This window comes from Neolamprologus brichardi, chromosome 14 (assembly GCF_056152115.1).
Source record: "Neolamprologus brichardi isolate AB-2024 chromosome 14, ASM5615211v1, whole genome shotgun sequence".
Classification (NCBI taxonomy): Eukaryota; Metazoa; Chordata; class Actinopteri; order Cichliformes; family Cichlidae; genus Neolamprologus; species Neolamprologus brichardi.
The window spans coordinates 25996117-26011947 of NC_142117.1; the positions used below are offsets into that span (position 1 = coordinate 25996117).

At 38.7% G+C, this 15831-nt stretch overlaps 2 protein-coding genes across 3 annotated transcripts; one reads left to right on the forward strand and one right to left on the reverse strand.

Moving 5' to 3' along the window:
• Positions 1-839: 839 nt before the first annotated feature.
• On the reverse strand, positions 840-4317 carry LOC102784135 (extracellular calcium-sensing receptor-like). 2 transcript variants are annotated; one of them, XM_087851574.1, is made up of 8 exons: positions 4178-4317; positions 3742-4036; positions 3359-3648; positions 2969-3264; positions 2449-2642; positions 2093-2314; positions 1881-2004; positions 840-1738 (listed from the first exon to the last, which is right to left on the reverse strand). In XM_087851574.1, exons 1-8 carry the CDS (start codon positions 4282-4284, stop codon positions 840-842), a joined length of 2427 nt encoding a protein of 808 aa, XP_087707700.1. In that variant the 5' UTR covers positions 4285-4317. The 2 variants fall into 2 exon arrangements, with proteins under 2 accessions (XP_087707700.1, XP_087707699.1); XM_087851573.1 differs by lacking the exon at positions 4178-4317 and having other exon boundaries at positions 2449-2654; positions 3742-4002.
• Positions 4318-9432: 5115 nt separating this feature from the next.
• Positions 9433-15446, forward strand: LOC102783856 (extracellular calcium-sensing receptor-like). Its single transcript, XM_035915698.2, has 9 exons — positions 9433-9572; positions 9698-9992; positions 10164-10250; positions 10489-10758; positions 11782-11988; positions 12079-12354; positions 13992-14219; positions 14317-14440; positions 14533-15446. The coding sequence occupies exons 1-9, from the start codon at positions 9463-9465 to the stop codon at positions 15444-15446; spliced, it is 2511 nt and encodes an 836-aa protein (XP_035771591.2). The 5' UTR covers positions 9433-9462.
• The last annotated feature ends 385 nt before the right edge of the window (positions 15447-15831 follow it).

Genomic DNA, 15831 nt, shown 5'->3' on the forward strand with positions numbered 1-15831 from the left:
ATTATTATAGTGTAGTCTCATAAGAGCATTATGTGGATTATTGAAATGGTAAATGAAATAATTTGATAGTCATGAAAATTTTTTCAACTATATAAAGAAATAAAAATGCTCTCAAATCACAGCCCAGAAGCCTACAGCAGAGCTCACTACCAACCAAATAGTACATATTAAAACTTGAATAAAGTTGTTCATTTACTTGTTCATTTACTTGTTATATTTCTTGTTATATTAAAAGCCCTAATCTTGTGTGATGCAAAAAAAAAGACATAGCAAAGACATAGTAATGTGGGATGAAATTTTCCAGTTATCTTTTCATGTGTTTTTTAATAATTAATATGTATTCCTTAAAAAAATTGTTTCCTGATGTGATGCAATAAAAAAAAAAAATAATGTCATTAATTGGCTCATAGTAGGAGAGATTGGGCACAGTGGATGGAGGTCCAGGCCAACCCAGAGGTCCCACCACAGCCCCAACCCATTTAGTGACATACCCTGGAACCTAGAGTGTTCCAGAGTAGGACAATCAGGAACACTCAACAACAACAACAACAATAATAATAATAATGATAATAATAATAATAATAACAAACAATAATGAAAATATTGCTGATGAATACCATGTACGAGTAACTGTTAGGAAAAAATACCAGAACTTTGTGTGTGTGTGTGTGTATGTGTGTCGATGTGTGCACATGCATATGCACAGTTAGGCAGTTATGTGTAGTTATGTGTTATGTGTAGTCAGTATCCAGAAACTGATTTAGAAAGACATATAAAATATCCAATTTCGACTTGGAATTGCAACAATAATCATTTCCAAAAAAGCTGATATACTATGATTAATTTTTGCACATTAAATATTTCTTGGTGTTCTTCTCAGGCTTAAACAATATGATAAAACATTTTGGAGCAAATATACACATTATTAGTCCAAAGCTGGAGGCCAGAATGGCAAAAATCTCCACAACCACAGTGAACTTCCCAGGAGAGCTGACATATGCTGGGATAAAGGTGATCCACACTGCACAAAATATTAGCATGCTGAAGGTGATAAGCTTGGCTTCATTGAAATTATCAGGTAATTTGCGAGCTAAAACAGCTAAAACAAAGCAAAAGGAAGCAAGTAGGCCTATGTAACCAAGCACAGCCCAGAAGCCTACAGCAGAGCCTAATGCACATTCCAGGATGATTTTCTCCTTGTATGCGGTTAAATTTTTTATTGGGACTGGAGGGCTCACTACCAACCAAATCGTACATATTAAAACTTGAATAAAGGTGAAAGACATAACAGTCATTCTTTGCTGTAGAGGACCAAACCATTTCATCACATTACTACCTGGAAGCCTGGCTTTAAAAGCCATTAAAACCACTATAGTTTTTCCAAGTACACAGGAGATACAGAGTACAAAGGTAATCCCAAATGCAGTGTGGCGCAGCATGCAGGACCACTCAGATGGTGCTCCAATGAAAGTTATTGAACATAAGAAACACAGAGTCAGTGAGATGAGCAGCAGGAAGCTCAGCTCAGAGTTGTTGGCTCGGACAATTGGAGATGTCCTGTGACGTAAGAATATAGCAGTCGTGATAATAGTCAGACAAGCACCAAGAACTGAGAATGTAGCCAGGATGATTCCTAGGATGTCTTGAAAAGAAAGAAACTCTATGGGTTTAGGGATACAAGTGTCTCTCTTTGCATTAGGCTGGAATTCCATGTGGCAGGGTAAACAATCAGCAGAATCTGAATGGGAGAAAAAAAGGAGTTAAGGTGCTTCTTGTAATTGTGGCTTTATAGATTACAAATTTATTTTTGTAATGTATTCAATGTTGAAGATTTGCATCATAAAGACATTTTACATGCACAGACAAGCATTTTACTTTACCTGTAGTATTACTAATCTCTCCCTCAGGACATGCGGTACAGTCATAGCAGCAAATGGGTTTTCCTTTTTGCAGCACTTTACGAGTTCCTGGAGGACAACTGCCACTGCACACTGACACTGGCACCTGTATAATATAAAAAGGCAGCGTAACATATGTAAATGTTTGCTATAAAACTGAAAAGATTACATTAATTTGTCCTTTGACTTTTTACTTCCGTGCTGCCCTCCATCCAGATGATGTTTCTGTTAATCTGGAACTCCTGGCCCTCTGGCAGTGACGCATCATACAGCCCTACAGTCACTATGTCAGTTATGCCAGCCATAGTTTTCTGCCAGTTAACCAGCTCATAAATAGCCACAGGATCCCCATTAGTATCGAATGACACATCATATCCATTTCGGGAAAAATTTACTTTCTTCAGCTCAGTTAGAATCTGTAAGGATGAATTGAGACATAGAGGGAGTGGAAAAAATAAAACAATATTCGAACAACTAAAGGTAATGTTTCACTTAAGGTTTCTTAGAGACAGTGAAACATGTTGGCAATGACTGATTCATTTTTACTGACCTTCTTGGACTGTAATTTGGTTAGTTTGTCACACTGAGCTGTGACATTTCTTCCCTGACATAATGCATTATGAATGGCATGTGCAATTGCATACACAGCCTTGTACACCATGTTACTAATTCTAAGCTGAGATGTATCAGTGTACGGGGTTTGGAGAGTCTTTATATCTTCAGTTCCATTACATACTTTCTTTCCTGCAGAATCACCTAAAAATAAAAAAAGGCACCAAAATGACAGACAACTGAATTCATGCATTTAACATCATATATTTGAACATATCACTCAACAAACAAAGAGTCACATTTGAGAAAAGGGGCCACGGTAATAGTGTCGGCTGACTGCCTAAACTTGACCTAAAGGTTAAACATATAGATTGTGATTTTTTTGCAGTAACGGACCTTTTTGATTATGTTGGATTTGAAATTGCTTAGATTATAAAAAAGAACATGTCTGGACTTTTTAAGACCAGACATTTTACAAGAAACTCTAACAACCAAGAAAAACAAAAAATGTTTCTCACTTTCTTTTTTTGTGCAGTTGAAGGAATCCTCCCAGAACTCAGTAAGCAATGGTGATACAGCCACTTGAGCAAAAGAGAGATTCAACAGGAAGTTTCTGAAACCTGGGATTACAGATTTCTGAATTCCAAATCCAATGGTCCCAGTAAGAAAACTGTACTTCCTTAATCCCGGGTTGGTCACCCATGACTCACTGCCTATCCACTGTCGAGGTGGGAAAGGCTCACGTGATAACTCCTCAAACAGGATCTTCATGTCTCCTGAAGATGCAAATGCCACAACAACTACAGCCTTTGACCTTTAGAGACAAAATAATTTTTTTGACTGTCTCATAACATCATGAAAGATTACATTAAATAAATGAAACTAAATTCCACATGTCATATAGAAACCTGCGGATAACATCTGCTACTTTCTGAATCCTGCTATGTGGGTGGGTCCGATAGAAAGACAAAGAGTATTCCACACAGATCCCCTCTCTCTGTGCTGCTTCTAGAAAAGATGCTATGCCGTTATTTCCATAATCTGAATCTGACCGAACAGCACCTATCCAAGTCCAGTCAAAGTGCTTTATCAACTTGGCTAGAGCAGCAGCTTGAAACTGGTCACTGGGGATTGTTCTGAAAAAACTTGGGTACTGCTGCTTGTTAGACAAGCATGTACATGTGGCAGAGGGGCTCACCTAAAACAAAAGAAGACAATGTAATCCTATAAGAACTGCATATGTGCATGCATATTTTAAACACCTAGTTTGACAAAAACTTTAAGTATTTACTTGAGGAATGTTAAATGGACTGATGATTCGTGACATGCTGATGGATGGCGTAGACCCAGACTCACCAACAACAGCCATCACCATACCTGACTGGGAGCAGTTTTTGCCAGTGTGAAACACAAGGTCCAAGCTATTCAAAAACTGAAATGCCAAATGCACTGTCATGGAAACTGATGCACATGAGTCATAGATCTGATACCCAAGCCTGATTCCGGGCAGCAGTTCTGTATTGTTGTTAATCTCTTCTATGGCAAAGACCATTGCATGTGACAACTGCAGCTCATCGGCATTTATGCTGCAGGCAGACAGTCAACTCACTGTTAAAATTGTAGGCTACATAGATTTTGTTAAGATGAAATTTCATACAGATAACACACAGTAAGAAAGATTACCATTACAATACATGAAAAATGTTCATTAATTTTTCCATACTGACCTCCCTTTGCATCTTACTGGCTCAGGCATGATGGTATAATCATGGCTCACTGTTTGCGTGTAGGAGTGAAGAGAGAAAGCACCCCCAATAATGAAGTCCCCATCCATTGAGAATGCAGGTAGATGAGTGCTACCCTGCAACTTACATTTCACAGATGAAGCTTCAGTACCAGCCCAAGCACCTGTAACGCTACTCCTTTGATTCAGACTATCCAGAGACACACCCAAGGCAAAAACTGAGTTCAGCTGAAACAAACACAGAGCAGATACCAGACCAATTAAAAGAACTGAGACTGCCATCTCTCCCTGATGTCAGGTATGTGTGTAAGTGGTATTTATATAGGGTTTTAGAGAAAGGGCTCTGCTCTACGCCTTCAAGAGGACATGATCTTACGCACTAAGAAATATTAAAAGAAGCTACAATTGTAAAGTCTCACTCTGCTACTACCACCTAGTGGACAACATGATTAAATAAAATATGAGCACTTCATCTTTTACTGTCAGCTGAAGACATTTGAACTATAGCCTAATCACAAAAACACATTTTAAAATACTAACAACTTAAAAAAAGGCTAATACTAATATATACACCAAAAATGAAAAACATAACCATGACTGTTTCTATTAGGGCTGGGTATCGTCACTGATTTCTAGAATCGATTAAATTCCGATTCCCAATGTCCCGAATCGATTCGATCCACGATTCGATTTAATTCGATTCAATTCGATTTGAATTTGGGAAATTTTGACAGTCAGAAATATTATAATTCAGATCAGTACATTTACATATTTTTGTATCTATAAAAAGGAAGCTGACACACGCAACACTTTAACAAAGGTGTAAGCATCACAGCAGATGCCTTTGTGTCAAAGTAGCTGAAGATAAAATACAGAAAAACATGAAGGCGATTTTCCTGGCCTGGGATTTTATAAAAATATTCTGCAGTACATCAAAAACAAAAGAAAACCATTATTCAACATATGAACATTACCTCTGAAGTTACAGCGGTTTTATTAGAGACACGGCTAAGCGTTTTGCATTTTGCATAATTTTAAAAAGTTTAAATTTGTTCAGTATTGAACGGCAGAAATTAGGTTTTCTTTTCGGAAGTATATAAAACGAAAAAAAAAAACCGTCGGCTGACAGCGCTGTAAACAAGGTAGACTTGTGCGTAACAAGCAAGCGAATGATGCAGAAAACAGTACAGAGAGAGAGGGGGAGAGAGAGAGGGAGAGAGAGAGCGAGCGCGAGAGAGCTGTGCATCGTCGAAGCAAAACAGTAAAAGTAAGAGTGAATACATGACGATGTTTATGTGACGCGTAGTTTGGATCTTCTTTTGCTGCTGGTTCGGTCAATATTGTTTGGAGAGACATCAAACTAACAGCTTTAGAATCAGCGCATAAAGGGCGTAAACACAAAGCGCGGACCCGCCGACAGATCAGAATCAGCGAGCTGTCGGCTTTCAGCCCCGACTGTGAGAAAGGCGACATCTAACTGATTCTGATCCGCGGGTTGCGCTGTGTGTTTACGTCTTTGTGCAGAATCCGTGTTCCTGCTCTCATTTACTGTCTTAGCTGTTTGGTGGTTGTTGAAATTTTGTGAGATTTCACCTGAGATTCTGGCATTTCGGGCAAAATAAATTTATATTAAAAAATCGATTCAGGATTTTAATGAATCGATTTTACGTTATCCAAGCCAGAATCGATTTTAATCGATAAATCGATTATAAAAACCCACCCCTAGTTTCTATTATATTCTCTGCTGTTTTCCTCTTCTGGTTAAAAATACCTTTTCTCTTCAGTGTCAGCCAGTACTTGCCGAGATAGAATTGCTCTTACTTTAACTGGAATCACAATGACAATTTAAGGTGCTCTGATCAGCGTTGTTGTTGCTATATAAAAAAAGTAAAGTAAAAACATGGAAGCAAACATCAGCAAGAATGGGTGACTGAACTGGAGATTTAGGTTCCACGGGCATGTATAAGGGCCAGTACTCCTTAGATTCCTCTGAGTGGTCACTGACTTCGGAGCCAGCTGTACAGAATAAGCTTAACATACAATCAACAAGATACATGTCTACGTTAGCCAATGTGCAAGCAGCAGGCCCGGCTAATGTATGCATCGCCTCAATGTAGGGATGCACCGATACCGATACCGGGTATCGGCCTCGATACCACATTTTCTAAAGTACTCGTACTCGTTAAAAGTCCCCCGATACCGGGGACCGATACCACGGTCTGAGACCTGTCTATGTTTGAGCGGCATGTAAGGCACAGGCGCCGAGTAGTGGTGGGATTTCCGGCTCTTTTTAGAGAACCGGCTCTTTCGGTTCGGCTCACTAAAAAGAGCCGGCTCTTTCGGCTCCAAACCAGCTCTTCAGGTTGTTTTGTTGCTTTAATTAATTTATTATTAACAATAATATAAAATTATGCACAATAGGAATTACTAATGTAAAAAATAAGTAGTTTTATTTATATATGTTTATATATAAATATATGCGGTGGCCCCTAGAGACAAAACACATACGAGCTCCAAAACACATTTCTAGCATGAACTGAACTTCCAAAACAGAGCTACCTAGATCACTTAAATTACACAATTGAAAGCATGAAAGCATATGTGTATTGTTTGTGTATTTATACACAAGCATTCATATATAGTCAAATAATTTAAAAAAAAAAAGTTTATTTACCTGTTACTACCACACACCAAATCCAGTCGTTGGTACTTGCTGGCTTGTGTAGCCACTAGGTAACAAAAGCTCAACACTGACACTAGCATCCTGGAGCACTTCTGTTGTCTTTTGTACGTGTTTTGAGTTTTTATGTGCTTCTGAGCTTTTACGTGTTTTGGAGTTTGTACGTGCTTCGGAGTTTTTACGTGTTTTGGAGTTTGTATGTGTTTTTACATGTTTTGGAGTTTGTACGTGCTTTGTCTGTAGGGGCCACCGTAAATATACTTTTATTTATTCACTTCACATAAAATGTAATAAATAAATTATATAATACAAAAATCAACTATTCACATTTCAACTTTTAACTATTTAAATTTTCAGCTTTTTCCTTTTACAAATTTAAAGTGAAACAACACAAAACACTGCAAACCACAACACAATTAAATATAAATTATAATATGAAAACAAAAAGAAGATGCACATTCTCTGTCATATGGGCCTGCATGAATAAGCTTTCTGAATCCTTTATCATCTGCAACTGAAAATAGTTGTGGATGATCACTATACCTTTCTAATGTGATGTTGTTGTCCCTGGCTCTCTTTCTCTGTCTCTCCCTCCTGCACTGTTCCTGTGCTACTGAGTGTAACTACTGCCCCTCCCCCCTCTGCCCAGCGCAAAGCACAAGGCTCGCATGCGGAGTGAAGCGGAAAAAAAGTGCGAGAGAGAGGGTGAGAGAAAGGTGGGGAAAAAAACCACGGCTCATGATAAGGAGCCGGCTCGCATCATTCACATCAGTAAACCGGCTCTAAGAGCCATTTCGTTCGCGACCAACCCATCACTAGCGCCGAGTGCCCGCCCCCAGGCCCCGGCTGCAGCTCAGAGCTGAGAGAAGGGAAGGCGAGACAAGTCAGCCGTGTGGAACTATTTCAAAGTGAACGAAGACGCGAAAACAAAGGCGGACTGCAAATTGTGCTCAGCGAAATTGTCCAGAGGAGGCTCAAAAGGTAGCGCATTAACACAAGCAATTTAATCGAGCACCAAAATCCCAACATGACAACGAGTACAAAGAGTTTACCCACGCTTATTTACCCATGCTTATTAGCACAGAGGAGCATAGCTGATGCTATAGCAGTGGGACGGGAAATAGTTGGGCATTTTAAACATTCCGCCTTAGCCTACTCCTTCCTCGAGGACATTCAGGGACAGCTCAACCAGCCAATAAAGAGACTGCAGCAGGACGTACAGACGCGCTGGAACAGCACGTATTACATGCTCCAGTCCCTCATTGAGCAAAAGCGAGTGCTGGGCGTGTATGTGTCCGAGCACAAACTCCCTGACTATCTCACCGCTCACCAATGGGCTCTTATGGAGACGACTGTTGCCATCCTCGCCCCCTTTGAGGAACTAACTAAAAAAGTGAGCAGCTACGACGCACTAGCCTCTGATGTCATCCCAGCTGTGACTGTGCTTGTGAGACTTCTAAACAGAGAAACAGACGAGTAAATACCTCTCAGCCCCATGTAGCAGTGTGGAAAGTGAAAGGCCTTTCAGCTCAGTGTCACACATTATAGATGAAAACAGAAACAGTGTGACTGCTGATAATGCAGAAAAGCTAATTTTCTTTAAAAAAAACCCTGCCACTCACTTTTTCTCTCCATTAAGTGAGTCGGCGAGTACTGAAATGCAAGTACTCGTACTCGTTTCCAAAAAAGTGGTATCGGTGCATCCCTACCTCAATGTGATATTTTAAGCTGAAGAAGAAAATTCTTTCTTCCACAATGTGCATAAGACTTTATGTCAGTCAACTGTTCAGTCTTGTTATTTTTTTAATACTCAAATTTCCCATCAAGAGGGCCAATGTGCATTTATCATCTTTCCAATTGAGTTGATTGGTTTAGCTGCTCATCACTACCAGACTGCCCATTTGCACATGTGCGAATGTAACTCTACTTGGACAAACTGCCCGAAATGTGTTGACAGAAATATTTCAGGGATTTTGAGTCATTCTGCACTCCAGATGCATTAATTGCATTATTTATTTATTTTTAATTATCACTGATTAATCTGTGTTAACGTGTTAATTTTGACAGCACTTTTATGGCCTTTATTGGGGGTTTTTTTTTTGTTTTGTTTTTTTACAAAAATAGCAACTATGTCTTCTCTACAAAAATGCCGCGGGGGCAGCAGCAGAAAAAAAATTTAAGTTAGTAATGCCGAATTTATTGATTCTACTACTTGCTTTACTTCTCTACTTTACTTGCACTAAATCTTGCATAGTCTGGAAGTTGTCCAGAAGTTGACATTGTCATTAGGGTATTCTTTATCTAATGAGCTAATATGTACCTAGAAAGTGGATGCCCTGTCATAAAATATGCATGTGGGTGGTGCTATACTACAATGAAAAAGAAACCAGAGGAGATATAAAATGAGGTAAGCATTCATTAAGATAAGAAAAGTGGTGTAAAGAGAAAGAGTCAATATGGGGCCATTTTTTGACACATTGAAGTTCTTGTATTTCTTTGTGATCATGATTTACTTCTCATCCCACTTTTTCATCTCAGAGTCTCTTTTCTCAACCTGCAAGTTAAGGAGACAGTTTTATCTTAATGGAATGCACAAACCTGGAGATGTGATTTTGGGGGGGCTGTTTGAAGTTCACTATACCTCTGTTTTCCCTGCGCTAACGTTTACCTCGGAGCCAAACATGTTGAGTTGCCAAGGGTAAGTACTATAGTCATACATTAAATGCACCGATTCATGAAAGCAAACATTGGAGCAGATTTTTATACTTTATGTTAATTTTCAATATTGAGTTTTTGGGGTTTTTTTGTTTTGTTTTTTACAAGGTTTGACCCTCCTGGATTCAGGCATGCCATGACAATGGCCTTTGCTATTGATGAAATCAACAAAAACTCAAATCTGCTACCTAATGTGACTCTTGGATACAGTCTTTATGACAACTGTGCCACACTTGTAATTGGATTCAGTGCTGCATTATCATTAGTCAGTGGTCAGGAAGAAAAGTTTCTGCTTCACGAGAACTGTTTGGGGACCCCTCCAGTTGTAGGGATCGTGGGTGATTCCTTCTCAACATTTTCTATTGCAACCTCTGATGTAATAGGTTTATTTAAAATGCCAATTGTAAGTTTCCTGTCCTGTATTTTACATGTGCTTTTGCCATGCTGTATAAACGTTAATGTTTCTCACTAGGGTGAGAAATGACAAAATGAAAAAAATAGGAAATATACATTTTATATTAGTTCCAGCTTCTCAGCAGCAATCTGTTTTGATTTCAATTGTGTTTTTTGATAGGTGAGCTATTTTGCAACATGCTCTTGTCTAAGTGACCGTCATAAGTTTCCGTCTTTCTTTAGAACCATTCCAAGTGATGCCTTTCAGGTAAAACTTTCTTCTACAAAGAGCAAATGTATTTTACAGCAAGTGCATTGATGTAAGTTACCCCGAACTAAACAACGCAGTTTTTTATTTATTCATTTATTTTTTCAATTTTTCATTTTTTTCTGGATTACATACTGTGCAAATTGATTAGAAAGAAAAACTGTGATTATGTAATTATATTGTTTGCACTGAAATATAATTCAAGCCTTAACTAAGAATTTCTCTGGTCTTTATGTAGGTTCATGCAATGATTCGAATTCTAAAACACTTTGGGTGGACGTGGGCTGGTCTGCTGGTAAGTGATGATGATTATGGAGTCCATGTAGCGAGATCATTTCGACAAGCGTTGGCTCAGTCTGGTGGAAGTTGTCTAGCCTACTCAGAGATTTTGCCCTGGGGTGAAAACTCAGCTGAACTAAGGAGGATTGTTGAGGTGATGAAGAAGTCCACAGCACGTGTGGTAATTGTCTTTGCACATCAAATCCACATGATTCAACTAATGGAGGAGGTATATCTAAATCAAATTGTATTCATCAGCCGCCTCTTGCTTATTAATTAGAGATGTAAATTATATTACAGACATTATATTCATGCAAATGGCATGCTGTGTGGTCAAATGTTTATGGATGTTGGAGGTATTTCCATTCTTTGTTGTGATCAGTGATGGGGTCATTAATCAAAAAAAGTAATTTATTACACATATTTTCCAGCTCACTTTTCTTAAAGTAATGTAGTATGCTACTTAATTACTCTCAGGAGAAAGTAATTCTTTTTACTACTTGCTACATTACTTTTGCGTTTCTCTGTTTTTTCTCTGTTTCATAATTAGCATTTTAGGCTACAGCCCCACACACCAGCACAACTCCTTATCCAAATTAGGACACACATATAATCTTTCTCTTTGTATTTAGGGTAGGAAAACAAAGCCCACAACACAAAGCAAAGATGAAAACAGCACAAAGAGACTTCAAAGTTATTGCCACAGAGACTCTACTTTAGAAACATGAACAGATAGAATAGGAGGCTACAGCCTGCTCGTGACTGGTTTTGTTACCTTTTGAAGTTCAAGGTCTGGTTGCTGGGCTGGGGTCATCATTCCCTCAGTTTTAACATCATGCTTGATTTTTGGCTAGTTTAGCATTAGCATGCTATCTTTACAGATGCTTGTAAAGATCTGAAGTTGTGTTAGCAGGATGAGGCAGTTGTTTTTGCTCAGGTTGAAGTTTGCACTTTACCGTCATGCTCATGTCCTTTTGGGCAAAAAAATAAAAGTAATGTCCATAGTGGATATGAAATTACTTTCATTAAACTGTGCCACTATCTTCCTCCTCCGTCACATGAACCGAAATCAGCTGGTTGTTGCACATGTGCAAAAAAGAACCAATAAGCATAATGCATAGCAAGTAAACCAACATTTCCCACCACTACTGGGATCTCAATTTCCATCCTTGTATGTAATGATTTCAAGATTTGTAATGATTCAATCCTAGACTATGTACAGATTCTTTTTGTTCCTTATATTTCTAAATAGGTGATAAAGCAGAATGTAACAGGGCTGCAGTGGATGGCTAGTGAAGCCTGGACAACAGCAGCTGTACTCCAAACAACCCGACACATGCCATATCTGAGTGGCACTCTGGGCATTGCCATCCGTCGAGGAGAAATACCAGGGCTCAGGGATTTTCTAATGAAAATGCATCCTGACATTTATGACAGCAATAACAATGGAAATAGCATGGTAAGATTGTAACTTTAAAATATACTTGTACTCACAAAATTTAAAAAAAATGAAAATATCTTTTTTAAGACTGTTTGAAATATTTTTCAGGTAAGACAGTTTTGGGAATACACCTTTCAGTGTAGATTTGCTCCACCTCCATCAGGTTGGTTACAAGGTGGGGGAGCACTCTGCACTGGACAAGAAGAACTAGCAAATGTGGAGACTGAGTTTTTGGATGTTTCTAACCTCAGGCCTGAGTATAATATTTACAAGGCTGTGTATGCTCTTGCATATGCCCTTGATGACATGCTACGCTGTGCACCTGGGAGGGGGCCTTTCAGTGGGCACAGCTGTGCTACTTTGCAAAAATTAGAGCCATGGCAGGTGTGGTATTGGTTAACACACTAACATTTATTTTTATTGTTGTAAAATTCAGCTCCTACACTCATGTGAAAAAGAATGTTTAAATGGGACGTTATACAGTACTGTGAAAAACTAAGTACACTCTTTCAATTCGATTGAGTTCAGTTGAGTTTCATCTATATAGCGCCAAATCACAACAACAGTTGCATCAAGGCCCTTTATATTATAAGGTAGACCCTACAATAATACATACAGAGAAAAACCCAACAATCATATGACCCCATATGAGCAAGCACTTTGGTGACAGTGGGAAGGAAAAACTCCCTTTTAATAGGAAGAAACCTCAGGCAGAACCAGGCTCAGCAAGGGGCGGCCATCTGCCGCAACCGGTTGGGTAGAGAGAAGGAAGACAGGACAAAAGACATGGTGTGGAAGACAGCCAGAGATTAATAACAAGTATGATTCAATGGAGAAAGGTCTACTAACACATAGTGAGTGAGAAATGTGACTGAAGAAGAAACACTCATTGCATTATGGTAATTCCCCACCAGCCTAGACCACTACAGGAGGATTCGGGTTCACCTGATCCATCCCTCTATATGCTTTAGCAAAAAGAACAGTTTTAAGCCTAATTTTAAAAGTAGCGATTGTGTCTGTCTATCTCCTGAATCCAATTCGGAAGCATGGTTCCACAGAAGATGGATCTGAAAGCTGAAGGCTCTGCCTCCCATCCCACTTTTAAATACGCTGGGAACCACAAGTAAGCCCTCTCTCTTTTGATTCAATAGCTTGGAGAACCACCTTTAGTAGCATTAACTTGGAGCAATCAATTTCGGTATGATTTATCAATGTCTCACATTTTTGCAGAAGACTGGCTCTTTTTTTTAACAACATTGCTTTAGTTATTTTGATTTTGTGGGTATGTTTATGTACAGCACTTCATCCATTGCAACACTTTAGTTTTCTTCAAATTGTACTGTCACAAACTTACACATTTAACATGATAATTTAATCTTGTAGAATCTGTAATGTAGATCTTGGGTTTTTGGAAATTCTGTAAGCAGTGCATAGTCCGACTTTCAGGCAACCTTGCTGGGACGCACTCTCCTGGGAAGAATTTGGCATTGTGTTAACACACGTAAATGCTCTAGTACACCAAACTTCTGAATCTCCTATTTTTATAGAGGTGGTCACACTTGCTGATGATCAGTTAATAAAGTACATGTGAGTAGCAATACCTTTCTGCTACTTGCCCTTTTAATTCCTATGGAAATAGTAAGAGTGTTCCTGTGAACTTCTTTTTCACATGAGTAATTGGTGTTAAAGACAGATTTTGGAAACACAAGATTTTATTAACATTGTCGTTAGAACATAGTTATTTTACATGTGTGAGATGAGCAAATTTATTTGCAAAATAAAAATGAATAACTGCACATTTGACTAGACATTGTGGTGACTAAAGATTGTTTTTTATTTCAATTGACTGAAATTAAAAATGTTGCAAATTCTGTTATTCCACAAGTTGCAATGCCAAACTAAACTATCCTTAGTTGCTGTAATAAAATCAGTTGAGAATTAAGAATGATCAGTTGAGTCTATAATCAAGTCTCCTTTTCACATCCCTTTCAATGATAATCTCTTGATCTTATTTTTTTTAGTTGATGCATTATTTGGAAAAAGTTCACTTCACTACTCCATTTGGAGATGAAGTGTCATTTGATGAAAATGGTGATGCCTTGCCAATATATGATATCATGAATTGGCAATGGCTACCTGATGGAAGTACGAAGATTCAGAATGTGGGCGTGGTTAAGAAGACAGCCTTGAAAGGTGAAGAACTCAGACTTGATGAAGACAAAATCTTCTGGAACTCTGACTCTAAACAGGTTACTTCTGTTTAATGTTGTTTTTAAATAGTTCTGTGCGACACAGTACAATACAATAATGTTGTGTACAATATATGTGGTATAACTAACCTTGCAGCCAGTGCAGTCAGTGTGCAGTGTAAGCTGTCCCCCAGGTACTCGCATGGCTAGAAAAAATGGGCAACCTGCGTGCTGTTTCGACTGTGTGCGTTGTTCTGAAAGAAAGTTCAGCAATGACACAGGTTAGTATCATAAAATTTTTCTGATATAAGCAGTTGGTTCACTAGGGTGAACGCTGAAAATACAAAAAAATGTATCTTCCACTTTATACTAGATTCTTTGGAGTGCACCAGTTGTCCCGAAGACTTCTGGTCAAGCCCTCAACGTGATCACTGTGTTCCTAAGAACACAGAGTTCCTCTCCTACCATGAACCTCTGGGTATTTGCTTGACAACTGCTTCATTGTTGGGTACATTTATCTGTGCTGTGGTCTTGGGGATCTTCACTCATTATCGCAGCACACCTATCGTCCGTGCCAACAACTCAGAATTGAGCTTCCTGCTTTTAGTATCACTGAAACTATGCTTCCTGTGTTCACTGTTATTCATCGGACGACCAAGGCTATGGACATGTCAACTGAGACATGCAGCATTTGGGATCAGCTTTGTGCTTTGTGTCTCATGCATCCTGGTGAAAACAATGGTTGTTGTGGCAGTGTTTAAAGCCTCAAAGCCAGGAGGGGGAACCAATCTTAAGTGGTTTGGTGCTGTACAGCAGAGAGGGACAGTATTAGTTCTTACTTCAATCCAAGCAGCTATATGTACTGCTTGGCTGATATCCTCCTCACCAGTTCCTTATAAAAACACTCAGTACTACAATGACAAAATAGTTTTTGAGTGTGTAGTTGGGTCTACAATTGGCTTTGCAGTGCTACTGGGTTACATTGGTGTACTGGCTATCCTTAGCTTTCTGCTAGCATTTCTAGCCAGGAATCTTCCAGACAACTTCAACGAGGCCAAACTCATCACTTTCAGCATGCTGATCTTCTGTGCCGTGTGGGTGGCCTTTGTTCCTGCTTATGTCAATTCTCCAGGTAAATATGCAGATGCAGTAGAGGTATTTGCCATTTTGGCCTCAAGTTTTGGCCTATTGGTGGCACTGTTTGGACCAAAATGTTACATAATCCTGCTGAAACCAGAGAGAAACACAAAAAAGGAAATAATCGGTCGTGGCACGGCAAAGTCATAAGGTATCAGTTTTCAGCAGTCTTAACTAAAATGAATGCACTCTTTTTAAGTGCATAGGTATTAGCATTACTGTTGCTTTGTATTTGCATTCTTGCTTTTTTTTAACCATAGTATATACTGGATTGCTTCCTCCCTGAAGAAGAACCAGTATATTGAAATGTTGGCTTTGTAGAAGGGTTTCAAGAATTAAATTATTACATTAATGATTAAATGACTGTTGTAATTGTTGTTGTACTTGTGATTCTTTGTATTACTATTATTTATTGTTATTTGCCTGACTGCATTTGCGAGGGTTTGAAATATATGAAAAAAAATCATTTGTCTATGCTGATTTTCTTTCTAAGGAAAAAAAAATGTATGAATGTACTATTGCTGTGTGATTTATT

Bases quoted from the DNA above. Each gene is read 5' to 3' on its own strand.
- LOC102784135 (XM_087851574.1), bottom strand. From the start codon at position 4,284: ATGGATGGGGACTTCATTATTGGGGGTGCTTTCTCTCTTCACTCCTAC. The intron at 4,037-4,177 runs GTCAGTATGGAA...GTCTGCCTGCAG, and splicing joins CCAGTAAGATGCAAAGGGAG to CATAAATGCCGATGAGCTGC. The intron at 3,649-3,741 runs GTAAATACTTAA...CTTTTGTTTTAG, and splicing joins GTCCATTTAACATTCCTCAA to GTGAGCCCCTCTGCCACATG.
- LOC102783856 (XM_035915698.2), top strand. From the start codon at position 9,463: ATGCACAAACCTGGAGATGTGATTTTGGGGGGGCTGTTTGAAGTTCAC. The intron at 10,251-10,488 runs GTAAAACTTTCT...GTCTTTATGTAG, and splicing joins TTCCAAGTGATGCCTTTCAG to GTTCATGCAATGATTCGAAT. The intron at 10,759-11,781 runs GTATATCTAAAT...ATTTCTAAATAG, and splicing joins TGATTCAACTAATGGAGGAG to GTGATAAAGCAGAATGTAAC.